The sequence below is a fragment of the Hemiscyllium ocellatum genome, chromosome 10 (genome assembly GCF_020745735.1).
Source record: "Hemiscyllium ocellatum isolate sHemOce1 chromosome 10, sHemOce1.pat.X.cur, whole genome shotgun sequence".
Taxonomy (NCBI): Eukaryota; Metazoa; Chordata; class Chondrichthyes; order Orectolobiformes; family Hemiscylliidae; genus Hemiscyllium; species Hemiscyllium ocellatum.
Window position 1 is genome coordinate 98,889,432 of NC_083410.1, and position 27,609 is coordinate 98,917,040.

A 27,609-nucleotide genomic window follows, 5' to 3' on the forward strand; every position below is an offset into this window, starting at 1 on the left:
TTAGGAAGGAAATTAAAATGATGTAGCTGTGGCTATGGCTTTCCAATGACTTTTCTACTGCAAGTTGAATTTTAAATTAGAAATATACTTGTAGCTATTTATCAAAATGTATAAAGCTAAACTAGGTGCAAATTTCATTTTGTTGCTGTCATAACATTTGAATCTCACCCAATTAAATTTAACAGACAATAAAGAAATTAAACTGTATTACCCAAACTGTAGATGTAGTTTTGTACCAGAATCCATGAAGATTTGTTCATGATGAAATTTATGGATTCAAATTTCATGCCGTGTGAATTTTGATTTCCCTGGAGGGTCGAAGGCCGAGGGGTGATATTATAGAGGTTTATAAAATCACGAGGGGACATGGATAGGTCTTTTCCCTGGGTGGGGGAGTCTGGAACTAGAGGGCATAGGTTCAGGGTGAGTGAGGAAAGATACAAAATGGACCTAAGGGGCAACTTTTTCATGCAGAAGGTGGTGCATGTATGGAATGAGCTGCCAGAAGAAGTGGTGGAGGCTGGTACACTTAAGAGGCATCTGGATGGATATCTGAATAGGAAGGATTGAGAGAGATATATGCCAAGTGCTGGCAAATGGGACTAGATGAGGTTGGGTATCTGGTCAGCATGGACGATATGGACAGAAGGGTCTGTTTCCGTGCTGTACACCTCTATGACTATGACATAGTTAAAAAGGAACATGCCATCCTGATCACGTGTTTGTTCACCTTCATTTATTTTTCATTTTTGCCAATCCAATGACAGATTTTACAGGTTTCAGCTGAGTTTGACGCATGCATATTTTCTGAGAATTATTCATGTTATACCTGTTGATAATTGTCTTTGAAGATGATCAATTAGCAACTTTGATTCTGTTTGTGCCCCCTTTTGACTTTAGGGAATACTTTCAGATAATGCTTCATCACTTGTGCAGAAATTACCTCTATTATATAAAATTCTTCAGTCAACCTTATTTATTACCGGTCACCTTTATAAATTTAACCCACTTTCATAACCTGACACAAGCATTACTTATCCAAAGAACACAGGAATTAGGAGCTGGAGTAGGCAATTCAACCTTTTGAGCCTGCTCTGCCATTTAATATGATCATGGCTGATCTTTTCCTGGTCTCAACTCCAAATTATTGCCTCCTACTCATAGCTTTTTATTCCATTTGTCACCAGAAACATGCATATTTCTTGACACTGTTGACTGATTCTACCTCCACTGGATTCTGTAGCGTTGAGTTCCACAGATTCACAAACACTGAAAGAATTGTTTTCTCCACTTCATAGTTCTGAACCTAAGTGTTCTCACTATATCTATGCCCTTTTGTTCAAGACTATCCCAAAAGGAGAGAACACCTGTTCAATGTCCACCTTATCAATCCCCTTTAGGATGTTATATACAAGGAGTTGTCCTATCATGCCGTTGTTGCATTCCAGCGAAACCTTGCTTAATAGAAAATCACTTAATAGAAATAATGGGGTCGATGGGAAAAGTGGGGTTAGGGTCAGACCAGCAAAAAAAATCACTAACAATCACTCAAAAATCTAATGCAAAGTATTGCACAGCCTAAATGAAGGTCGAAATCATATTTATTAATGAAGTAAAAGTGAATATAAAAAAGTACATTTGTAAAAAGGTAAGAAAGCTGCTCTCTACTGTACCTCTCACAGAAAACTGCTCTGTCAGCAGCTGACATTGCTGCATTTGAAGAATGGCACAAAAACTGATGCTGATATTGTGCATGTGCAGGATGGCATAAAGACCAGCGGTAACATTGTTGCATGTGCAGAACAGCACGAAGACTGGCACCAATGTCGCGCATACGCAGACATCAGTGCGTGCACAGAAGAGCTAGAACCCTGCGCATGTGCAGAGATTTCGGTGCACAAAATGGCGCATGCGCAGAGTGAAGCACACAAACTAATCCCCACTGGAATTGCGCTATTGCCAATGGAGGCAAGCTTTCTCCAAAATGCCAGTCCCTAATTCTTCAGCGACATTATAGTTAAAATGCGCTACCAAAACACGTGTTATCACAGAACTACCTGTACCTTAATCAGATATCCCCTAATTTTTCTGAACTCCAGTGAGTACAAGCCCAAGTTATTCAACCACTCAGTGTAACAACCCTGGAATCAACCTGGTGAACCTCCTCTGAACTGCCTCGAGTGCCAACACATCCTTCCTCAAGTAAGGAGACCAAAATGGCACAATACTCCAGGTGTGGTCTCACTAACAACACCTCTTTACTTTTATAATCCAGTCCTTTTGCATTACATGCCAGGATTTAATTCGCCTTTCTAATTCTATTCGTTTTAAAATAATGATGGAAAAGAATAGACCAGATCTAAAAGTTAAAGTTCTAAATTAGAGAAAGGCCAATTTTGACGGTATTAGGCAAGAACTTTAGAAAGGATGATTGGAGGCAGATGTTCGCAGGTAAAGGGAAGGCTGGAAAATGGGAAGCCTTCAGAAATGGGATAACAAGAATCCAGAGAAAGTATATTCCTGTCAGGGTGAAAGGGAATGCTGGGTGGCTAAAGAAATTGAGGGTTTGGTTAAGAAAAAGGAAGCATGTCAGGTATAGACAGGATAGATCGAGTGAATCCTTAGAAGAGTATAAAGTAAGTAGGAGTATACTTAAGAGGGAAATCAGGAGGGCAAAAATGGGACATGAGATAGCATTGGCAAATAGAATTAAGGAGAATCCAAAGGGTTTTTACAAAGATATTAAGAACAAAGGGTAACTAGGGAGAGAATAGGGCCCCTCAAAGATCAGCAAGGCGGCCTTTGTCCACAGAAAATGCGGGAGAAACTAAATGAATATTTTGCATCAGTATTTACTGTGGAAAAGGATATGGAAGATATAGACTGTCGGGAAATAGATGGTGACATCTTGCAAAATGTTCAGATTACAGAGGAGGAAGTGCTGGATGTCTTGAAAAGGTTAAAGGTAGATAAATCCCCAGGACCTGATTAGGTGTACATGAGAACTCTGTGGGAAGCTAGAGAAGTGATTGCTGGGCCTCTTGCTGGGATATTTGTTTCATCGATAGTCACAGGGGAGGTGTCAGAAGACTGGAGGTTGGCAAACGTGGTGCCACTGTTTAAGAAGGGTGGTAAGGACAAGCCAGGGAACTATAGACCGGTGAGCCTGACCTCAGTGGTGGGCAAGTTGTTGGAGGGAATCCTGAGGGACAGGATGTACACGTATTTGGAAAGGTAAGGACTGATTTGGAATAGTCAACATGGCTTTGTGCGTGGGAAATCATATCTCACAAACTTGATTGAGTTTTTTGAAGAAGTAACAAAGAGGACTGATGAGGGCAGAGCAGTAGATGTGACCTATATGGACTTCAGTAAGATGTTCGACAAGGTTGCCCATGAGAGACTGATTAGCAAGGTTAGAGCTCATGAAATAAAGGGGGAACTAGCCATTTGGATACAGAACTGGCTCAAAGGTAGAAGACAGAGGGTGGTGGTGGAGGGTTGTTTTTCAGACTGGAGGCCTGTGATCAGTGGAGTGCCGCAAGTTTGCAGATGACACCAAATTTGGAGGTGTAGTGGACAGCGAAGAGGTTTACCTCAGATTACAAAAGGATCTGGACGAGATAGGCCAATGGGCTGAGAAGTGGCAGATGGAGATTAATGCAGATAAATGTGAGGTGCTGCATTTTGGGAAAGCAAATCTTAGCAGGACTCATACATTTAATGGTAAGGTCCTCGGGAGTGTTGCTGAACAAAGAGACCTTGGAAGTGGAGTCGCAGGTAGATAGGATAGTCAAGGCGACGTTTGGTATGCTTTCCGTTATTGGTCAGAGTACTGAGTACAAGAGTTGGGAAACGTGCTGCGGCAATATAGTACATTGGTTAGGCCACTGATGGAATATTGCGTGCAATTCTGGTCTCTTTCCTATTGGAAAGATCTTGTGAAACTTGAAAGGGTTCAAAGGAGATTTACAAGATGTTGCCAGGGTTGGAGGATTGGAGCTATAGGGAGAGGCTGAACAGGCTGGGGCTGTTTTCCCTGGAGCATCAGAGGTTGAGGGGTGACCTTATACAGGTTTACAAAATTATGAGGCGCATGAATAGGATGAATAGACAAGTGTTTTCCCTGGGATCGGGGAGTCCAGAACTAGAGGTTTAGGGTGAGAGGGGAAAGATATAAAAGAGAACTAACAGGCAACTTTTTCACAAAGAGGATGTACAGGTATGGAATGAGCTGCCAAAGGATGTGGTGGAGGATGGTACAATTGCAACATTTAAGAGGCATTTGGATGGGTATATGAATAGGAAGGATTTGGACGGATATGGGCCGGGTGCTGGCAAGTGGGGCTAGATTGGTTTGGGATATCTGGTCGGCGTGAACAGGTTGACCGAAGGGTCTGTTTCCATGCTGTACATCTCTATGACTCTATAATTATATGCTGCATCTGCATACCCACCTTCTGTGATTCATGCACAATGAAACCTAGAACCCTCTATAGCGCCACACTTTGAATCTGCTTCCCATTTAAATAATAATTTGCCCTCGTATTTTTCTAGCCAAATTGGACAACCTCACACATATCTACATTAAACTCCATATGCCAGATTCTGGCCCATTCTCCTCACCTATCATTATCCACCTGTAAACTCATTATTGCATTACATTTGGACCAGTCTTTCATGAGGCACCTTGTCAAATGCCTTTTGAAAGTCTAGATATACCAAATCCGCCAGATCTTGCTGGTTATATCCTCAAAGAACTCTGACACGTTTGTCAAGCACAACTTATTGATAGCTTTCTTCTATCAATGTTATTCAGCTTATTTTAAAGAAATGGCCTGCATCACATTTTAATTTTCTTTTGTCAAATTAAACTCAGTCAATCCCTTCACGTCTTGAAGTTTGATATATTTTAGATTCATATTTGGTTATGTGGTGTCTTCAATATTGCACAGAACTATCCCTTTGACACAGAATACTCAAGGCTGAATATAACATTGCAAAAGAAAAGAACTGAAAATGTTGTTGTGTAAAAGAACTTCCAGCCTCTGTTCAAAGAAAATGCAAGATACATTACTTCACTTTACTGTCCAAAAAGCTACAACTTGTCTTTTTTCTTAAACTTACCTGTTCCATGCTTCAAGCATTTTATTTCAGACATAGAAGAATCATAGATATGTACAGCATGGAAACAGACACTTTGGTCCAATGTTTCCATGCTGACCAGATATCCTAAATCAATTTTGTCCCATTTGCCAATATTTGGCCCATCTCCCTCTAAACCCATCTTATTCATGTACCCATCCAGACGCCTTTTGCATGTTCTAATTGTACCAGCCTCCACCACTTCCTCTGGCAGTTCATTCCATACATACACCACTCTCTGTGTGAAAATGTTGCCCCTTTGGCCTCTTTTAAATTTTTTCTGTCTCATCTTAAACTTCTAGTTTTGGACTTCCCTATTCTGAGGAAATGGCCTTGATTATTCACCCTTTCCATGCTCCTCATGATTTTATAAACCACTGTAGGGTCACCCCTCAGCTTCTGATACACAGGAAAAACAGCCTTAGCCTATTTAGCTTCTTTCTGTAGCTCAAGATTTCCAACCCTGCCAACATCCCTGTAAATCTTTTCTGAAACTTTTCAAATGTCACAACATCTTTCCTGTAGTAAAGAGACCAGAACTGAATTCAGTATTTCAAAAGTGGCCTAACCAATGTCCTGGGAGAAAGTGAGGACTGCAGATGCTGGAGATCAGAGTAAAGAGTGTGGTGCTGGTAAAGCACAGCCAGTCATGCAGCATCCAAGGAACAGGAGAATCGATGTTTCAGGCATAAGCCCATCAGGAATGATGAAACGTCGAATTTCCTGCTCCTCGGATGTTGCCTGACCCACTGTGCATTTCCAGCACCGCACTCTTAACCAATGTCTTGTATACACTCAACATGACCTCTGCTATGAAGATGTAGGTGAACTACACCTTTTAAGAGGATGACAAGCTAGCAGTGACAGCGCCAAGTGTTCCAATAAGACTCAATGTAACATCTGCTCCAGCTACTGAAGTAGCTGGTTGCCTGGAAGCAACAAAACAGATTCAAATCAGCAATCGGTTTAAATTATGTCCCAAAAAATACCAAATTCCAATCAAGTTTGAATTGAGTATATTGACAATATCTAAAGCCAATGACACAATCCAATGCTCGAGGTATAAGACCGGGGAAAAATTTAACAGTTGGAGGAGAACTGCCCAGTTACCAGCATGTAAAAGACGGCCTGAAAAATCGCGCTCTTAAAAGTACCTTTATTGATCAGTAACCTGTGGAGCAGAAATCGCCAAGAAGGAAAGAAGGCACAGGAAGATCCAAATAGAAGAACCAAAAACTGCCTGGTTTTTAGATAAGAGGTTTTGTTTTGTAAATCTTAATTGGGAATTTTATCAGACTGGTATTATAGAAGGGAAGATAAAGATAGGGTAGAGTAAGGACTTGTGAAGAGTTGTTAGTTAATTATTCTCTGTTATATTTTCAGTAATAAAGTTGTTAAGTTTACTTTAAATAGTTCTTGGTTAATCGATTACTGCATGGGATAAATCTTTTCTGTGTTGCTGGTTTTAAATTAAGCAGGAGGGTTTACCTCTTTTCATATCACCTTCCATTTCCTATACCCAATGCACTGTCCAATAAAGGCATTTACCAAATGTCTTCTTCACTACGCTGCCTATGTGCAACACAATTTTGAAGGAACTATGAGCTTTCACTCCAACAATTCTTTAATTGGCAACACTCCCCAGGACCCAACCATTAAATGTACAAGTCTTGCTCTAATTTGCCTTTCTAAAATGGACCACCTCACATTTATCTGGATTAAACTCCATCTGCCACTCCTTGGCCCATCAGATCAAGATCCTGTTGTACTCCGAGGTAACCTTCTTCACTGTCCAATATACTTCCAATTTTGGTGTCATCAGCAAACGTACTACCATACCTCCTATGTTCACATCCAAATCATTTATATAAATGACGAAAAGCAGTGTTCCCAGCACTGATCCCTGTGGCACACCATTAGTCACAGATCTCCAGTCAGCTAAGCAACCCTCCACCGCCACCCTCTATCTCCTGCCTTTGAGCCAATGTTGTATCCAAATGGCTACTTCTCCCAATATTCTGTGTAATCTAACCTTGTTAATCAGTCTACCATGCAAAATCTTGTTGAATGCCTTATTGAAGCCCACATACTCCACATCTACCATGCTGCCTTCATCAATCCTCTTTGTCACATCCTCAAAAAACTTAATCAATTTAGTGAGGCACAATTTCCCACACACAAAGCCATGTTGACCATCTCCAATCAATCCTTCCCTTTCCAAATACACATAAATCTTGTCCCTCAACCCCCTCCAACAATTTACTCACCACTGACATGCTCACCAGTCTCAAGTTCCCGGTTTTTCTCATACCACCTTTCTAAAATAATGGCACCACGTTTACCAACCTCCAGTTTTCCAGAACCACACCTGTGGTTATTGATGATACAAGTATCTCAGCAAGGGGCAGGGTAATCACTTCCTACCTTCCCACAAAATTATAGGGTACACCTAATCAGGTCCTGGGGATTTATCCATCTTTGTGCACTTTAAGACATCCTCTGTAATATGGACATTTTTCCAAGATGGCTCTATTTATTTCCCCAAGTTCTCTAGCTTCTATTTCCTTCTTCATGGTAAACATTACTGCAAAATACTCATTTAGTATCTCCGCCAATCTCCTGTGGTTCCATACATAGGCAGCGTTGCTGATCTTTAAGGGGCCCTATTCTCTTTTGTCCTTAACGTATTTGTAGAAACTCTTTGGATTCTCCTTAACCCTATTTGCCAAAGCTATCTCATGTCCCCTTCTGGTCCTCCTGATTTCCCTCTTAAGTTTACTCCTGCTGCCTTTATACTAGTCTAGGGATTCACTTGATCCATGTTGTCTATAGCAGAAGCTCAATTTTTCTGGCCATCCAGCATTCCCTACAACTACCAGCCTTGGCTGTCACCAGAACAGGGACACACTGTCCATGGACATCAACTTTCTCTTTTCATATGCAATACTAAACTTCTAAATTCAGAATAATCTTTAAACTATGGAATGAGGAGTATGAAAGGAGACCATTCAGTTCATCTCGACTGTACTGGCTCTTTGAAAGAACTAATTAGTCTCACTTCCTTTGTCTCTCGCCATGTCATTTCAAATGTTTCAATTTTATGTGTTTATCCAATTTTGTTTTGAAAACTGTTAATACATAATTCCATCTCCTTTCAGGTATTGTAATCCAGATCCCAAAAACCTGCTGCGTAACAAAAGTCTTCCATTTCTCCTCTGATCCTTTTGTTAATTATTTTAATTTTCATTGGTTACTGATCTTTCAAGTATGCCGGTGTCTCCATATTTACTCTACCAAAACTATGCATGATTTCAAACACATCTTAAATCTGACCACTAAATTATGCAGCACTAAAGGTGAAAACTGAAAATTTTATACAAAAGAGATTATTCAGCAAATCATCTCAGTGACAGCTGAAACAGGCCATCCTGTCTGTAGCCCTGTGTAGCACTTCAAGTGCTCAGGGTTTCTACTTCTTCTGTCCTTTCAAGTAGTTAGTTCCAGAATCCCCCACCCTCATGGTGAAAATGTCTCCTTGACTCCCTACTAATACTGCATCAATCACTTTAAATTTATACTCCCTGGTTTTTGACATTGCTGCCAAAGGAAAACAGATGTTTCCTATCTTTGTTATTTAGGCCTCTCAAATTCACACACTTTAGTTAAGATCTTCTTTCAAACTCCACTTCCACAGAAAACAACCCCAATCTAGTCAATCTTCCTCACAGATAAAGTTTCTACTCCCGGCAAAATCTTGTGAATCATTTGCAACTGCTCTTGCAATCTCATCCTCCCTGGAGGCGGCAGCTGAGGAAGATGATGGGGTGGATTTGTGGTGCGTAAAAATGAGGAACCTCAACAGCACAGATAGGAAGAACCGATTGCAACATACTCTGCCATTAACAGTGGCCTGTTCTTTTCCTTTGTAGAGCAGGTTGTTAAAAACATTTTATGATTGTATCTCAAAACAGGGATTGTGTGTAAACAGAGAGTAAAAATACTAAAATTGCTACTAAGCATAAAAATACAGTAGGAATTACATGACAAACCAATCAACTACTTTGCAGAAAACAGATAAGTAATAACTTCAGGTGTGGACGCTTCACCACAAATTTGACAAAGACTCTTATTCAGCATCAACAACAGAAATATTCAGTCTCTCCAACAGAAAAGCCTGCTGAGTATTTCCAGCATTTTGCTCTACAGGCCCTGCACTTTCCAGCTGACATCTTCAGCAAATCTGCTCTAAGTCAAAAATATCTTTCGTTCAACTTTTAGTGACTCAACTCAAATGTCTGTTTCATTATTCAATCATTCCATTAGTTTGCAGTCCATGTTCATATGACATTTTTTCACCTCTCTTCCTACCTAACAAACTGAAGGATGCAGTTGCCATTTTCTGTAATCCCAAACCAAGACATTAATTGTTCCTTTCACTAGTGCTAGCTGACCTGCTACACTTTTCTTTTTTTTTCTTGGTTTTGCTAAAAGCAAGAACGTGTTCCACTTTACAATCATGCATCAGAGAACATATTTGATCAACATTGTTTGGAATGGTTTTACATAATCTAGATTCGTTCAATGCAATCAATATTCATACCCAAATCTCCCACTCAATGAATCTCTGGTCCCTGTGAATAATGCACAAGAAATGTAGCAATAGTGATATCATGGTTATTCTACTCATTTAATCTATAATTATAATTCTAACTTTCATCTTGTATAATTTTGTAAATATGTCACATTAATTTCTTTTCTGGCAATTCTATAATGTTCCTGAAGGAAATTTAAACAAATCTATGATTGTCCAGTGAGCAGTTCTAAAAGCTGGTCTCTTAACTAAGCAGGGCACGACTTACTATATATTTACACTGAATGAGAAGCCATCAATGAAAACCAGATGCAAGCAGTTCATGAAATTTAGCAAAATGACATCATGATGTGATCGTTATACCCAAAAGTTCATCTTCCAGTTTTGGGGATAGGCTAGCTATTGATATTTAATACGAATCCACCAACTCCCATCGTAAAGTTGATTATACATTTTCACACACTAGTTCCTGTAAGGATTCCATTCCAGTCTCTCCATCTCCATTGCACCTATTCTGGATGTAGGTTTGCTCACTGAGCTGGAAGGTTCATGTTCAGACGTTTCATCACCATACTAGGTAACATCTTCAGCGAACCTCCGGACAAAGCATCGCTGATGATACCTGCTTTCTATTTATATGTTTGGGTTGGTGATGTTATTTCCTGTGGAGATGTCACTTCCTGTTCTTTTTCTCAGGCAGTGGTAAATCGGGTCCACGTCAATGTGTTTGATAGACCCAATTTACCACTCCCTCAGAAAAAGGCAGTTGAGCCTCATAGTTCAAGGTCAGTGGGGATAGTGAATATGTAGCAAGGCACGGGGAGGGTTTTGGGGGTCCTGAGGAGTATGTCCGAACTTGTCCAAATTCTTCTGCAGTGTCTTACATCTTCAATTCTATCTGTCCCTCCATATTTGTACCATTTGTAAAATTATCCTGAATGCTCTCAGTTCCTTCATCTAGATCATTAATGTATGAAGCAAAAAGTTGTAACCCCAATACTGGCCCTTGCGGAACTCCACAAGTCATTGGCTGCCAACCTGAGAAGGATCCTTTTATCCCCACTCTCTGCCTTCAGTCAGCCAATCTTCTCTCCATGCTCTTACCTTGCCTCGAACATGATGGGCTCTTCTCTTACTCAGCAGCCTCCATTGTGGCACCTTGTCAAAGGTCCTGAAGTCCATTGGATCTCCTTTGTCTAACTATCTTGTAATCACCTCAAAGAATTCTTAAGGGGATCCAATATGGCATCGAACTTAGCAGACCTGCCTTGCTGACCTCTGCACCCCAGTCCAACAGTAGTGATATTTTTACCCCCAACCCCCCAACTTCCTTTCTTTGGAGAAAATTGATGTTAAACTGTTGTGAAACCATTTAAATCCATTTGTGGTGGAGCAGAGTGTCTGAATGAGACGGGCGGAGAGCATTTGGTTTGGATGATTGATCATTCGGGTGGCTGAAAAAAAGCAGTAAAGTTGTTCAAGCATTTCTCTATTCTCCAGCAATGTACGCCATAATGCTGGTTAGCCAAGCACTGCTTATTATCAAACATCCCTCGATTATCCGGCAATGCATGCAATAATGCCATTTAACTGATAACTGAATGCCGGTACTGTTTTTTTTGTAGAACTTTGAGATCTTGTTCGGATGGTCTGCGATTCGGATGGTTGATGATCAGATAGATGAGATTCTACTGTAAATTCTTTTTGAGTGAGCGAGAATGACCAAAGGAAAGCATAAAGCCAAGCTCCAACACACTGGACACTCACCAAATGCATCAGGTGGGCCTGCAACTGTGACTGCAGCTGCAACTCTCTTAGCAGCCGAGAAAGAGGTACCTGCGCAACAGAACATTGCCGAAGAACTCGTGGGAACTGAAGGGTGATCAAGAAGTCGATGGAAGACAATTGTACTCGGCTGGAGCTGATTTTGGTCATGCTACAAAAGCATGAGAACGAGTTGGAACGGCTCCATTGGAGCCAGAAACAGAGGTGGAGTCCTTGGTGGAGTGGTTCCAGGCCCTCAAAGAAACAGATCCGGGCATTGATTGAACAGGTCAGGGATTTGGAAAATTGAGGTAGGAAGAAAAATATCCGGATCATTAGACGGCAGGAGGGATTGGAAGGTGGGCAACTAACAAGCTTTTTTGAAGAATGCCTGCCACAGTTTCTTGGCTGGGATGCTGAGGCGGACTGGTGAAAGCTGACAAGAGCTCACCGGTTGCTGTGTGCAGATCTGGTCTGGATCAGCACCCCACCCGGTCCTGTTATGGTTTCAAAATTCCAGGGACAAGCAGAGTCCTGGAATCTTGGAGATGGATGGGGAAAGATCCACAGGCCCTGCCCTGTCAGGGCACTAACAATGTTTTTCCAGGATTTTCTTCTGTGGTGGTGATCCATAAAAGAAAATAGTTTCATGAGGTCAAGAAAAACTTAAGTGACCTTGGTATCGAATACTGAATAAAATACCCAGCAGTGTTTCGTCAGACAGTGCAGTCATTTGACTCCACGGAACAAGTGAAATATTTCTTGGACACTAAGTAATTTGGATGGATTTATATCCTGGAAAATAATTTTTTTTCTCTCTTGCTATGTTTCTTGTAATGTTACTGTTTTCTTAAAGAAGCTGCTGTTGGTATTTTTTCTTCTCCAATTAGGATTGGTGTTGATATGTAGTTGGGGGTGAGTGGAGTGCTCACTATTTTGTCTGTTTCCTTCTTTTGCTTGGGTCTGGGATGCGGCTTGAGCTGGATGGGGAATGGAGATGTGTGTGGGAGGTCTAAGGGGCTCTATGGGCAGGGGATAGAGGCCCCCATTAAGTGCCTTTTGTGCTTTGTAGTTAATTTAGTTTTTTGTTTTTTCGTAAATAGACTCTACGAGTCTTCTTTTGTATCTGCTAAGTGTATTGTAAGTCGAATTCTTCTTCTCGGTGGGTCAAAGGTGGTTGTAAAGGATTATGACTAGCAGTGTTCTGAAATGGTGCACCTGGAATATTAGAGGGATCCATTCGCCAATTAAAAGGCGTTGTCGAGCCTCAAAAAGGAGAGGGTAGATGTTGCCCTGTTGCAGGAGACTCACCTTAATGACAAGGAACACCTCAAGTTACTGCAAGACAGGTTTGATCAAATGTTTTTCTCATCCTTTAACACTAAGAGCAGGTGGGTGACCATACTCATCCAGAAGAAATTTCTATTAATTTAATAGATTGTATTAAAGATGAATATGGTCGGTTTGTTATCCTTAAGGCCTAATACATAGCAAGGAATAGGGTATTTTGAATGTCTAGTGTCCTTTGGCCCAACCCCTTAAATTTGTGACCGTTGCACAATCTAAGCTGATGGCTTTAGCATCACGGCATATTATTACATTGGGTGGGGGGGGGCTGGTCTTTCACTGCCTTATGGATCCTGTGCTGGATAGATTGCCCCCCAAAGATTTCTCCACAATCTAAACAACTGGGTGATCGGTCTGTGAAGCTGGGGTTGGAAGAACTTTGGAGACCTCTCCACCCTCCGGACAGGGACTTTACATTCTTTTCCAATCTTCGTAAGTGCCATGTGAGGAGTGATTTTTTCATAACTCCCTCAGCTCTTCTAGATTCGGTGGTATCTTGTTCAATTGGGAATATTGCCATCCCTGATCACGCAGCAATATATTCAGTTGTCGAGATTAAGGGTAATGCAATGAGCTCACAGGACTGGCGAATGGACCCGTTCATCCTGAAGGGCTCCAAATTCGTTGAGTACTTTTCTCGGGAATTTGAAGCATTCTTGGCCACCAACTTGGGTACAGATGGTAATTCGTCCATTCTTTGGGAGCCTATGCTAGAGGGATAATTATCTCATACTGGTAAGTCAGAAGTGATGGAAGGGAGAGCAGCAGTGTCTGCTCAAGGCACGAATGAAGGCAGCTGAGATGACATATTACAGTGGACAGTCAATGACTAAACTGGAGTGGATCACATCCCTTCAATCCACCTTGAACTCCATGCTTACGCAGACAGCCAGGAAGGAACCTTCCTTTGCACAGGAAACGTTGTTTGAGCATGGTGATGCGCCAAATATTTAGCTGGCCTAACTGGTTCGGAAGAAGAATGCCTCCCAATCTATTGCCTCTATTAGGGAAGGGAATGGGACTCTTACTTGTAATGCTAAAAAGATCAAGCAGTGTTTTGGATGTTCTATTCCGAACTGTATCAGCCTGAATGTTGAGTATAGACGGGATAAAATGGACCTTGGAAATGGAAGTTGGACCTTCCTGGGTGTCTGCTGAGCAGGCATCTCTCCTTAGCGCTCCATTAACAGCACAAGAGATACGGGAGGCGGTGGGGCAACTTCAAAGTGGAAAGGCGCCCGGCCCGATGGTCTTCCCAGTGAGTTTTATAAAGAAATTGTAAATATACTGTCAGGGCTGATGCTAGACATGTATAACTATTCATATCGTCATGACTGTCATTCACCATCCTTGAGGAGGACTCTTATCCTCAAGAAAGGGAAGGTCCCAAAGGATTGTGCTTCTCATCGACCTATCTCACTCTTAAATTCTGATTTTAAAATTTTGTCTAAGACTTTGGCGTTGAGGTTGGAAGGGGTTAGAGACATACAAAATAATACATGGCTTGGAAAAGGTGGACGCTAGGAAATTGTTTCCGTTAGGCGAGGAGACTAGGACCCGTGGACACAGCCTTAGAATTAGAGGGGGTCAATTCAGAACAGAAATGCGGAGACATTTCTTCAGCCAGAGAGTGGTGGGCCTGTGGAATTCATTGCCACGGAGTGCAGTGGAGGCCGGGACGCCAAATGTCTTCAAGGCAGAGATTGATAGATTCTTGTTGTCTTGAGGAATTAAGGGCTACGGGGAGAACGCTGGTAAGTGGAGTTGAAATGCCAATCAGCCATGATTGAATGGCGGAGTGGACTCGATGGGCCGAATGGCCTTACTTCCACTCCTATGTCTTATGGTCTTATTCTCCTGAAGTTTTGGAAAGTTGCTCGTGCTGGAAACCAGATTCTGGATTAGTGGTGTTGGAAGACTTGCTGCATCTTGGATGCTACCTGAACTGCCGTGCTCTTCCAGCACCACTAATCCAGATTATGAAGACTGACGCCAAGTACTCGTTCAGTTCCTCCACCATTTCCTTGTTCCCCATTACTACTTATCCAGTGTCATTTTCCAGTGGCCCAATGTCCAGTTTTTCCTCTCTCTAACCCTCAATGTATCAAAGGAAGATTGCAAGAGTTTCTTTAATGTTACTGGCTAGCTTACCCTCATAGTTAATCTTCTGATAGAATCTTAAAGAAGAGATGTCAGAGAGAGTGTACCAGCATGAACCTGCTTCTTTGGGTCCATTAGTTTCAACAATGCCTGACTTCTTTCAGTGAATAGCCAGACTGCCGAAACCAATTGAAGTAGAGGAAATCTGAGCTGGGAGAACTGGCTACTCCCCTTTCGTTGTACAAGTGTTTTTGTCAAACTTAAAAGCCTTTTGCCTGAGGCAGTATCTGTTAGCCATAATCAAACTGACTCTAAAACCCTTCAACTTAGACTTTTCACAGGCTTTGTCTTTCTGAGAAAAAAGCCAAGGACAACATAACCTCGTTAAAGGAGCAGCATTATCGCACCATGCGCCTAAAAAGAAGAACCATCAATATCCAAATATGGCTTCATTTTTAAAAACCCCTAATCTTAAATTGTTAGTACTCTACAACACACAGATACATTACATTCACTATAAATATGGAAACATGCACGACTACATTCTGTTTCAATCTTACCAAATACCTCAGTTTTTCAACCAAGTTGCAATAATGCGCCAGCAATCACATTTTCTCATCCTACCACACACAACTTTCAAACTGAATGCTGTAACAACAAACTCTATCTGAACAGTCTGGCATTTTTGTCCTTAAATTTCTCCACAAACTTCTATGGGTTTTAACCAGTGTATATGATTATCTCAGAAATGTTACTGGCAACATAAAATTTGAAATGTTGTAACACCAACACAAAGTTCAAAGTCTCCTTCTTAACTGTTGTATTTCTGATGAATGTTCAATTTCATGGAGAAATACTCGGCAGGTCTTTCTACCTTCTCGTCATCTTCTTGCAAGAGCACAGCACCAACACCCACATCGATATCCACCTTGAACGACTTTGCATAATTAGATATGGCTAATACTAGGGCAGTGCTAGCACAGCTTTCAGGCTGTCAAATGCCTTCTGACAGTCCGCTGTCCACTGAAACTTCTTGCCTTTCTTTGGCAATTCAGTGAATGGAGCAGCCACACTGCCAAAATTTGGTACGAATTTTCAATAAAGTCCACTCAATGCTCTTTTTTGTTGTTGGTATAGGAAATTCCCTAATTACCTTTGGTTTTGCATTCCCTGGGGTCATTTATCTATGTCCAACAACATGTCCACTGAAACTTCTTGCCTTTCTTTGGCAATTCAGTGAATGGAGCAGCCACACTGCCAAAATTTGGTACGAATTTTCAATAAAGTCCACTCAATGCTCTTTTTTGTTGTTGGTATAGGAAATTCCCTAATTACCTTTGGTTTTGCATTCCCTGGGGTCATTTATCTATGTCCAACAACATGGCCCAGGAACGTGACTTGGGCTTTGGCAAATTCACTTTTAGCCAGTTTAATCACCAAGCCTGCCTTTCAAAGTCGATCAAACAAGTTTGTTAAATGTTGCAAATGTTCCTTCAATGCGTGACTAAAAATCACCAGGTCATCGATATATACAACACAGTTAGGTAATCTGGCAATGACCATATTGGTTAATCTCTAAAATGTGGCTGCATTTTTCATACCAAATGGCATGACTTTAAACTGATACAGTCCATTCGGTGTTACAAAAGCTGAAATTGCCTTTCCTCTTTCTGACAAAGGTACCTGCCAGTATAAGTTGCTTGTCTCACCTTATCAACAGTCTTCCAAACATGGAATCAGATATGCATCAGTCTTTGTAACTGCATTGACTTTGCGATACTCCACACAGAACCACCGGGTATCATCTGGTTTTGACACCATTACTATTGGTGAGCTCCAGTCATGGTAACTCACTTCGATTATGTTGTCTTGGAACAGGCGTTCAGTCTCCTTTTGAACTTGTGCCAACTTTAGAGCATTATGCCTATAAGGATGTTGCTTAATCAGAACAGCATCTTCTATATCTACATCTTGCATAATTAGATTAGTACTTCCCAGCTTACTTCCACATAGCTTTCCATGCGATAGTAATAACTCTTTCAGGGCATTTCCATTTTCCTCTGGAAAGTAACTCAAAAATTTATCTCAATTTTTGACAACTTCCTTCTTGTCCAATTTAATTTGAAGAACATTGTTCCCTAAAAATTGACACATAGTCCCAATACGTGGTCTCTGTATTCTGACTACTTACCCACTTCTCCTTAATCAATTTGAGCAGTCTTCTCACTTCATGCTCAAAAACTAATTCAGGTGGACTGAATTTGGTTGATCTCTGATCACAAAAAGCATCAATGGAATTTTGTTACCCCAATCATCTGGTTGATCTTGGCTATAAACCCTCAACATGGTCTTTAATGTCTGATGCCACTTTTCTCATGCTCACTGCTATTCTGGATGGTACACAGTAGATTTGAATTGTTTTATTCCTAAGCTATCCATAACTTCCTGGATAATTTTGATGTAAAGTTTGACCCTTGATCCGATTGTATTTCTGTGGGTAATCCATATCGAGTGCACATTTGAGTAATTCCTCTACAATACTGTAATATTGCATAATGGAATGGCCTCTAGTAATCTAGTGGACACATTCATTATTGTTAAAAAATACTGATTCCAACTTTTAGGTTTTAGGGAAGGTTCCTATGCAATCAATTAAGACTCTTGCAAAAGGTTCCTTAAATGCAAGAATAGGTATTAAAGGTGCAGGTTTTATTACTGACTGTGCTTTTCCAATTACCTAACATGTATGACATGTCTGTCAAAATTCAACTACATCCTTGTGTGGTCTAGGCCAGTAAAAAATGTTTTTGTATTTTAGCTTGAGTTTTTCTCACTCCTAAATGATGCCCTAGTGATACCTCATGCGCCACTCGCAACACTTCCATTCTATAATGCATTGGCAATACAGCTTGATGAACTTCTGCCCATTTCTCATCTGCCTGAATGTGTGATGGTTTCCATCTCACCATTAAACCACCACTTTTAAGACAGTAGCATTCAGGAATACATTTGGATTCTTTTTCTGTGTATGCTTTTTGATACAATCGTTTCAAATGTTCATCTTTCTGCTGTAAGTCAGTTAATTTATCTGAGCTAAAGATGTATGCTTTATCATCCATCTGTTCCTGGTTTGTCTCCACCATCTGATTAAACATATTCTCTACTAATTCCACTTCAAATTTCTTATCTGTACTCTTTGATCTCTCCTGTTTCAACTGGCGATTTTGTGACCTCATGACCACATAGCCCCAAAAAATCCCAGGACGTGTGCTGCAATAGTTCAGTTGCCTGAGTTTCCACTGGCTTTTCAACCACAGTAGGCAGCACTCCTATCTGTGAACCAGCTATATCATAAGCAAGGACAAATTGTATTCCTGGAGCAGAGAGTTTGTCCAGTACATCTACCATGACATTTTCACTCTTCACTGGACACTCTAACCTCACTCTACATAGCACTTCCTGTCTCATCGTGAATTCCCGTTACTAGCACCTTTCCTGGTAATATTCCTTCAGAGGGAACATATTTCCTCTTCTTTCAGCATCACAGATTGAGAGGACCCTGTACCTCTTAATATTGTAACCTCTTCATCTGCTGCTCCTGGCCGATGCAAATAAACTTTACCTTCGCAGGTGTATGGTTTATGATGATCCGGCATTTCCTCCTTAATCAACCACCAACTAGCTTGTACATTCTGGTATAGCTTTCTAGCCTCCACTGTACTTTCCATTACCACTTCAACAAAATTCACTGGGTTATCCTGTTTCTCTACTTCTGGCTTCAAGTGCTTTTCCTAATCCATTGACACTGTGATTTCATGTGGCCTACTTTATTGCAATGAAAACACCTGAGCTTTTTAATTTCTCTTTCCCCTTCAAGGGTTTCCTTTTAACCCTGTGCTAAGTAATCCTCATAATCTTCATCAAGATCTACCTTTCCCTTTCCACGCAAGGATTTCTTTTTTTTTTAAGATTAGATTAGATTACTTACAGTGTGGAAACAGGTCCTTCGGCCTAACAAGTCCACATTGACCCTCCGAAGAGCAACCCACCCAGTCCCATTGCCCTACATTTACCCTTTCACCTAACACTACGGACAATTTAGCATGGCCAATTCACCTAACATGCACATTTCTGGACTGTGGGAGGAAACCGGAGCACCCGGAGGAAACTCACGCAGACACAGGGAGAACGTGAAAACTCCACGCAGACAGTTGCCTGAGGCAGGAATTGAACCCAGGTCTCTGGCGCTGTGAGGCAGCAGTGCTAACCACAGTGCCACCGTGCCGCCCAAATTTTCTCCAATTTCTATCCAAGGATTGAAATTGATTTTGGAAGCCAAACTTTGACTTATGGACCAACTCAATCATCAGCCATTTCAGCTGCTAATCATGCCATTTTAATCTCTGCTCTTCCACATGAGCTCTCCCTATTTCAGAAAGTGAATTTTTGAACTCCTATTTAAGTGCCAATACCTGAAACTCAAACTTCCTCTCTTTTTCCTTTCTTCTCTCTGTCTTTCCCTCTCTATTTCTTTTTCTTCTGTTAAAGCACTTTTTTCTCTTTCCTCTGCTTTTAATCGCAATTCAAACTGTTTCATTCCTGTTGCCCATTCCTTGTCTTTTGCCGAACGCAAATTGCTTCATTTGCAATTGAATTTTAGCCATCTGTAAAGATTCTGATGGCATTTCCAACAAATTTAAATGCTGACATATTGCAGTAATTAGCTCTCCATTTCTCATGGAAGGAGGCAGTTCCAACTCCAGCTTGTCTGCTAATTTTGGCAGCTTGGCTTTAATCACCTTTTGCAAAACCCTCCAGATTACTCCTTCCACCCCTAGAAAACACTTGGTGACTGAAAGAACCAATGCTATCCCAAGCACCATTTAAACCAACCAAATTGAACACCCAGACTAAAAGACACTGACACCTACCACTCACAGTCTTAGAGACCAACAACCCTAATCCCAAATATGAATTACAGGAGAAATCCTGGACAAGCCCCCAGTCTGTCATGGGCCAAGGCCAGACACCCTCAAAACATTTCAAGAAAGCAGCCCAGACCCTAAGTTTGCTAGTTATTTTAAGTAGGTGGAAAGTGGATATTCCAGGAGAGATGCTGCTGGACAAACCACTTGGTTTTCAACAGTACAGACTTTATTTACAAGACTACCAAATGAAACATACACAAAAGAGAACAGAATACAGAATAACTTAACCTATCTAAAAATCTAGTAGATCGTCCCAACTTAATAATGCTATTCCAAATACTTGTCACAATTCCCATAAACACCTCTGGGCACACAAGGTAAAAATCAAACATAGAATCTTACAGGAGAGATGTTAAAGAGACAGTACCAGCATGAACCTGCTTCTTTGGGTCTCGCAGCTTCAAAACTTGCCTGACTTCTTTCAGTGAATAGCCAGACTGCCAAAACCAAATCAAACCAGAGTAAAGCTGAGCTGGTAGAACTGGCCACTCTCCTTTCATTGGACAGATGTTTTTCTTAAAAACTTAAGCCTTTTGCCTGAGGCAGTATCTGTTAGCTATAATCAAACTGGCCCTAAAACCCTTCAATGTAGACTTTTCAGAGACTTTGATTTTTACAATCACTCAAAGAAAAGCCAAGGACAACTTAACCTTGTTAAAGGAGCATCATCGTTACACTTCTCTATCCTTATTTCGTTTTAGTTATCCTCTGTTGGTCTTTGAAGGCTTCACAATCCCCTTCTCCATATCATATGCTTTCTCTTTTGCTCTGTGCTATCCCTGACTTCCCTTATCAGGCATGGTTGCCTCATCCTGCCTTTACTCTGCTTCCATTTCCTCGGGATAAATTTTTGCAGCATCTCTCAAATTGCTCTCAGAAACTCATGCCATTGCTGTTCCACAGTCTTTCCTGCTGGGGTCCTCTCCCAGTCAATTCCACCCATAGCCTCCCTCATGTCTCTGTAGTTACCCTTATTCAACGTTACACCTGGTTCCAGCTTTTTCCTCTCAAACTGCAGAGTCAATTCTATCATGTTATAGTCACTGCCTCCTAAGGCTTCCTTCACCTTAAGCTCCCGTATCAAGTCAGCTTCATTACACACCACTACATCCAAAACTGCCTGTTTCCTAGTGGGCTCCACCACAAGCAGCTCCAAACAGCCATCTCATAGTCATTCCCTGTATCCTTCCTACAATGCAATTCCTACATCACATTACAATTGATCATATGTATGCACTTGCTACTTCCATCCTTAGACAAGAATAGAGAGGGGAACATTTGTAGCCAGATAAGACACAGCTAGATCAATGATATTAATAGACACTTCAAACAAAGAACATTCCTGAATCTGTAGTATATTGCCAATTATGACTTACCTCGAATACAAAGAGAATGGAGTCCAGCTCCTCCCTCTGTGACTTATTCCCTAAATCGACACCAAAAGAAAGATGAATGAGCAATTTCTGTATTTTCAAACACAATTTGCACAAGAGTAATATGAACTTTGGAAAAACAACATATCATATATGACAAGAAAAGACCACGATATAGTTCAGATAGCTCTTAAAAATGAAAGCCAAGTATGTATGTTGTACAAACACTTTGTAATGACCAGGTATTAATAATTTTTCATTAGAAATGCAAAATAGTAAGATCAGATGAAGCGATTTAATAAAATAAACATAATGGAGATTAATGGAAAGTTCACAAAAGGATAAAGCTCTAATTATGCCATACATCAGTCGGTAATGGAGTGAATGATTAACTAGTTTTTCAAAACTTGGAATTAATAGATTCCTTGTATACAATAGCACAGGGACTCCAGTCTCTGCAAAATCTAGATTTTCCAGTAGTCATTTGGTTTGCACTAATTATGACCCCTGTCAGTGAAGAGATTCCCCTCCCCCCACTTCCATTTTCGTTGATGGGCTTTGCTAAAACTCAAGTGATATCTTGATGCCAAATTAACCATCAAATAAGGACAATGGTGGTGAAGTTCAAAACTGAAGGACTCTAATGAAATCCCTCAATGTCAGTAAACAGCCTTTTGGTGACTAAGTGTCATGTGATAGCATTACTTTCAACATCATAGATCATTTTGCTAATGACTGAAGCTGTAATATATTGACGAAGTGATATTTGGCAACTTGAAGTCCTGCTATTGTGAACTATACTGAGCAATCCTATCAGATAGATCGATGAATTGAATTGAATTGAATTTTCACTGTGCCTTGGTACACGTGACAAACTTTGTCTTGCGAGCAATACAGGCAGATCACAGGGTTAAGTAGCAGGAATAAGTAAATAATAGGTAAACAGCAACAAAAACAGAACCACATGTACAGCCATTTGAGATTCCATTCAGTATTCTAACAACAGTAGGGTAGAAACTGTTTCGAAAACTGGCTGGTGCGTGTGTTGCAGGCTGGTGTGTAATTTGCTGGTGTTGTTGCTGTACAGGAACAACTTGGCCAGAAATGCAGCTACTTCGAGAGCAGAAATCATCAGTGCTAAACATGGAATGTTGGCAAGGCCCATAGACTGAACTTTGTCCAGCACTCTCAGTCCTTTCTACCCATGTGGTTAACTATTTGATTATGCACCACCATTCACAATTTAATGTGGTAGCGAAACAAAGCTCAGCAAAAGTAAAACCAATAAAGTATGTTGCAATTTAATCACTCAGTAACAGATGTGGTTTAGAAACATCCAAGGCAACCCAAAAGAAAATTCCAGGATATTGCACCTTTATCCTCTGAACATTTCACTGGGAAAAAAAAATTTGCATTAGAAGGAATAGCATCATCTCTTCATTGATGCTACCACATCCAAGCTTTCTAAAATTAGGTGCTTCGTGGTATAATGTGTGCATCACTGCAGATTAGTTTTAATGGAGCAACGATAATAAAACAAATATTGGCCATGAAACATTTGTCAAGATTTTGTTGAAATGAAACATCTTAAATTGTTCATTATAGGTGAGAATTTTCCTGCACCTTTTAACAGAAAATTTTTACTCTAATTGCTCAACGTGGAAGCTGATAACAGTATGTTATGAAGATCTGTGTCTTTCAGAAGAACTTGTGGTGTTCTGGTCCTCTTGAAGAGGGGTGTCGTAAACCTATTGCTGATGTGTCTGCTCCATGGAAAGCAGAACGAATAGTTTAGGAATGTTTTTTAAAAAGCAGTCAAAACAAACATGCGATCACACTGACCCAAGGTTTCAACTTTGCTTTCAGTTGTTGAAGTTGGGGTTTTATAGTTGTATCTGCAAGATATAGCTCTCTCTCTGCTGCTACAAAAACTATGAGTTCTCTCCCTTTTAGTAGATTCATTCCATTGGTGTTTCTTCTCCTGAACTAGAGAAGTGAGGGAAGTCTGTTTTGTTGAATGTACCTTTCCATGTTTATTAGATGCTGCTAAATTGGAACAGTAAACGAATAGCAGTTAAATAATATATTGCTTTAAGCATTTCAATAAAGTCAAAGTTCTGCTAGTTTGTTTAAAGTTTGTATTTTAACCGTGGCCTAAGAATGAAGTATGTTTTGCTGAAAGTCTAGTAGTTTGACCAAACCAATCCATTTGGAATGTTGTACTTTACGTTTGGGTAAAAGTTAGAGTCTAGACTACACCTTGATATGTTTTAAGGGAATATAGTCTGATCCATAACAATGATGAGGGCAAAATGCTATCTAGAATTTTAATGAACATTGGAACAAACAGTCTAGCTCTTTGACCAATAAGATTTTGAGACTGGGAATAGATGCGCAAAGGAAAATTTAAAAATATAAAATGATTTGTTTCTCACAAATCCAGAAAAAAATTGCTACATGTACAAAAATCACAATTTAAAGTTACTCCATTTCTGGGTCAATAAGTTGATTTGCACTTTATTAACAATTGTCACTCATGAAAAATCTAACCATACTCTTAATTCCTGTCATAGTATTTTGTGGTGAGTTAAACGGGTAATTATTGTGCAAATCCAATATGTTCCTTAAAAAATAACAAGGAAGCCAAGGACAAGATGCCATCTGTATAAAGCAAAAGATGGAATGATGTAAATCAACCAGCATATTTTCAAGATTCACAACATATCTCAAACTTACTGGCCAATTGGCACATTAGTAATAACATGCAACATTAACATTCTGTTCTTTTCCCAGCAAGTTCCAATCTAGTATTTATTGCCAGACCATACATGGCCTTAAAGAGTGTGTACAACATTGAAATCACAAGGCATGCCTGCCAAAACAGAAAACTTTAGAACGTGAACCAGAAATATTCAAATTGCTGCAAGTCACGAGTGTATAAATATAGTTTACACATATTTACACAATAAACACTAGGTTTATTTATATTTTAAATATAAATGATTCAACATCTATGGGAAAACTGCATGCCAGAATGCAAGTAATTTTAAGCAAACACAAAACAGGAGACTAAATTTTCAGTAATCATTCTTACCTTTTTGTTTTAAACTATTTTCCAGTGTGAATAGATTTTCAAAGAATATAAAATAAATCTGAGAGTAGTTGGTTTCAAAGAACTGCTTCAATTCACATCTTTCCAAAGTATCTGTAATAATACAATACATACTGTCAATGGATGCAAAAGAAGATGTTATTAAAAGTTTATGTGAGAAAAATAGGTTACAGGCAGATCAGTGTGTGATGGCAGGGGAACAATGGGCTTACGTCTGACAAATAAAATTTAATATAGAAGGTTTATTACTAGGTACAAGTAATTCTTCTATAACACAATGGTCGTGTTCTTGTGTGACCCCACGCTATATAAAAATTACACATAAAAATAACAGTTCAAGCTATGGTGACGCAATTATATTATAGCCAATACACGTTTTAAAAGTTTGCGCGATAGATGCATCCCCTATTCATCAAGCACGTTATCACCAATTCGTGTTGACAGAACACGCATTATAGCAGAATGACCTGTACATAAACTGAAATGTCAAGCACATGCACATAATGCCAGGCTGTATGCTTAAGTCTCCTACATAAGAAACAGTGCATGAACATTGGAGAATCCAAGACCAGTTCCGCAAGGTTTATGAAAAAACATTCAGAGTGATTAGATTAGATTAGATTAGATTACTTACAGTGTGGAAACAGGCCCTTCGGCCCAACAAGTCCACACCGACCCGCCGAAGCGCAACCCACCCATACCCCTACATTACCTCTTACTACGGGCAATTTAGCATGGCCAATTCACCTGACCTGCACATCTTTGGACTGTGGGAGGAAACCGGAGCACCCGGAGGAAACCCACGCAGACACTGGGAGAACATGCAAACTCCACACAGTCAGTCGCCTGAGGCGGGAATTGAACCCGGGTCTCTAGCACTGTGAGGCAGCAGTGCTAACCACTGTGCCACTGTGCCGCCCACAACTGTTAAGGGTACACTGCAAGGATGAATAAATACAAAACTTTAAAAAGTGGGACCGTCATATAAAGCTTTCGTGAAGACTCATTTAGAACATAGTGATCAGATTTGGACCTTTAAAAGGTTCTAATATGGACCACTGATTGGCACCTAATTTTGCAATAGCCATTATATTCACATAGATATACATTTTAGAGAGATTTCATTTCTTTTTTAAAATAATGAAAGGGTCACATAAAACATAGAAAAGTACAGCACAGAACAGGCCCTTTGGTCCATGATGTTGTGCCAAGATTTAATCCTAAATGATTCAGCTATTTCAGTTGCAAGTTTAGAAAAGTCAATGGAGAGAGCAGCAAAAGTGATTTAAGCAGATGAAGATGCTAGATGAGCTACAGCAACACTATTCAAGAGAGAGCTGGGCAAGTTCATGAAAGCTGGAAAAGCACAGCAGGTCAGGCAGCATCCGACGGAGCAGGAAAATCAACGTTTCAGGCAAAAGCCCTTCATCAGGAATAGAGGCAGGAAGCCTCCAGGGTGTGAGAGATAAATGGTGGGAGGGTAGGCTGGGGAGAAGGTAGCAAAAAGAGTACAATAGATGAATGGGGGTGGGGATGGAGGTGATAAGTCAGAGGGAAGGATGGAGCGGATAGGTGGGAAGGGAGATTGGCAGGTAGGACAGGTCATGAAGACAGTGCTGAGCTGGAAGGTTGGAACTGAGGTAAGGTGGGGTGAGGGGAAATGAGGAAACTGGTGAAGTCAACACTGATGCCCTGGGGTTGAAGTGTTCCAAGGAGGAAGATGAGGCATTCTTCTTCCAGGCGTCTGGTGGTGAGGGAGCGGCAGTGGAGGCGGCTCAGGACTGCATGTCCTCAGCTGAGTGGGAGTGGGAGTTGAAATGGTCGGCCACGGGATGGCGGGGTTAATTGGTGCGGGTGTTCTGGAGATGTTCTCTGAAGCACTCTGCTAGGTGGCATCCAGTCTCCCCAATATAGAGGAGACCGCATCAGGAGCAACGGATACAATAAATGACATTGGTGGATGTGCAGGTGAAACTTTGATGGATGAGGAAGGTTCCTTTGGGGCCTTGGATGGTGGTGAGGGAGGAAGTGTGGGTGCAGTTTTTGCAAGTCCTGCAGTGGCAGGGGAGGGTGCAAGGACAGGAGGGTGGTTTGTTGGGTGGTGTGGACCTGACCAGGTAGTCACAGAGGGAATGGTCTTTGCGGAAAGGTGTGGGGAAGAAAATATATTTCTGGTGGTGGGGTGCTCCAAATGTCCTTCCAGGACGTGCAGGTCCTGGGCCTCCTCCACTGCCGCTCCCTCACCACCCGACGCCTAGAGGAAGAATGCCTCATCTTCCGCCTCGGAACACTTCACCCCAGGGCATCAATATCAACTTCGCCAGTTTCCTCATTTTCCCCTCACCCCACCTTACCTCAGTTCCAACCTTCCCACTCAGCGCTGTCTTCGTGACCTGTCCTACCTGCCAATCTCCCTTCCCACCTATCCGCTCCACCCTCCCCTCTGACCTATCACCTCCATCCCCAACCCTATTCACCTATTGTACTCTTTGCTACCTTCTCCGCATCCCCCTCTCCCCATTTATCTTTCCAACCTGGAAGCTTCCTCCCTCCATTCCTGATGAAGTGGTTTTGTTCAAAACATCAATTTTCCTGCTCCTCGGATGCTGCCTGATCTGCTGTGCTTTTCCAGCACCACTCTGATCTAAACTGTGGTTTCCAGATCCGCAGTCCTCACTTTTGCCAAGTTCGTGAAAGCTGCCAACATAATTGTATACAGACACAGGGTGGATAAGGAGTATCTCCCAGACACAATGGTGTCCTGGAATTTGTCAAAAACTAGAAGAAAGGAATTTCCCAAAGTTTCTTTTCCTAAATTGGCCTACTTCCTTTTTTTGGCTCTTGCAAAAAAAATAAAGCAATTGGCTGCCAGGGGAGCTCTGTTTGCACACAAAACCATATGGTAAAAGCTAAAAATGCTCTGCTCTCTCGTTCACTATCATTTCACATATGCATATGAATTATCAAAAGGATGGAAGGTTGGAAAATATTAAACTCTATTCAAGAAACTGGATGAGAATAAGTCAAGAATAATGGAAAGGTTCATCTTAAATTTGTAGCTACACTTATAAGGTTCATATAATTAAGTAAAATTAGCAGGTATTTTAAAATGCCAACTCCCAACAGGGACAGCATGTTTGACGAACTTGAAATAATCAAAACATTCAGTGAATGAGAAAGGGAATGCCA

At 40.9% G+C, this 27,609-nt stretch overlaps 1 protein-coding gene across 4 annotated transcripts in view; it reads right to left on the reverse strand.

The window, feature by feature from the left end:
- ralgapa2 (Ral GTPase activating protein catalytic subunit alpha 2) overlaps window positions 1–27,609 on the reverse strand; it is a 564,036-nt gene that overhangs the window by 488,012 nt on the left and 48,415 nt on the right. For all 4 annotated transcript variants that reach the window (XM_060831798.1, XM_060831795.1, XM_060831796.1 and 1 more), the window contains exons 2-3: window positions 24,403–24,513; window positions 21,312–21,361 (exon numbers count right to left, since the gene is read on the reverse strand). In XM_060831798.1, the coding sequence (XP_060687781.1) occupies window positions 21,312–21,361; window positions 24,403–24,513 (161 nt within the window). The remainder of the gene's footprint in view (window positions 1–21,311; window positions 21,362–24,402; window positions 24,514–27,609) is intronic.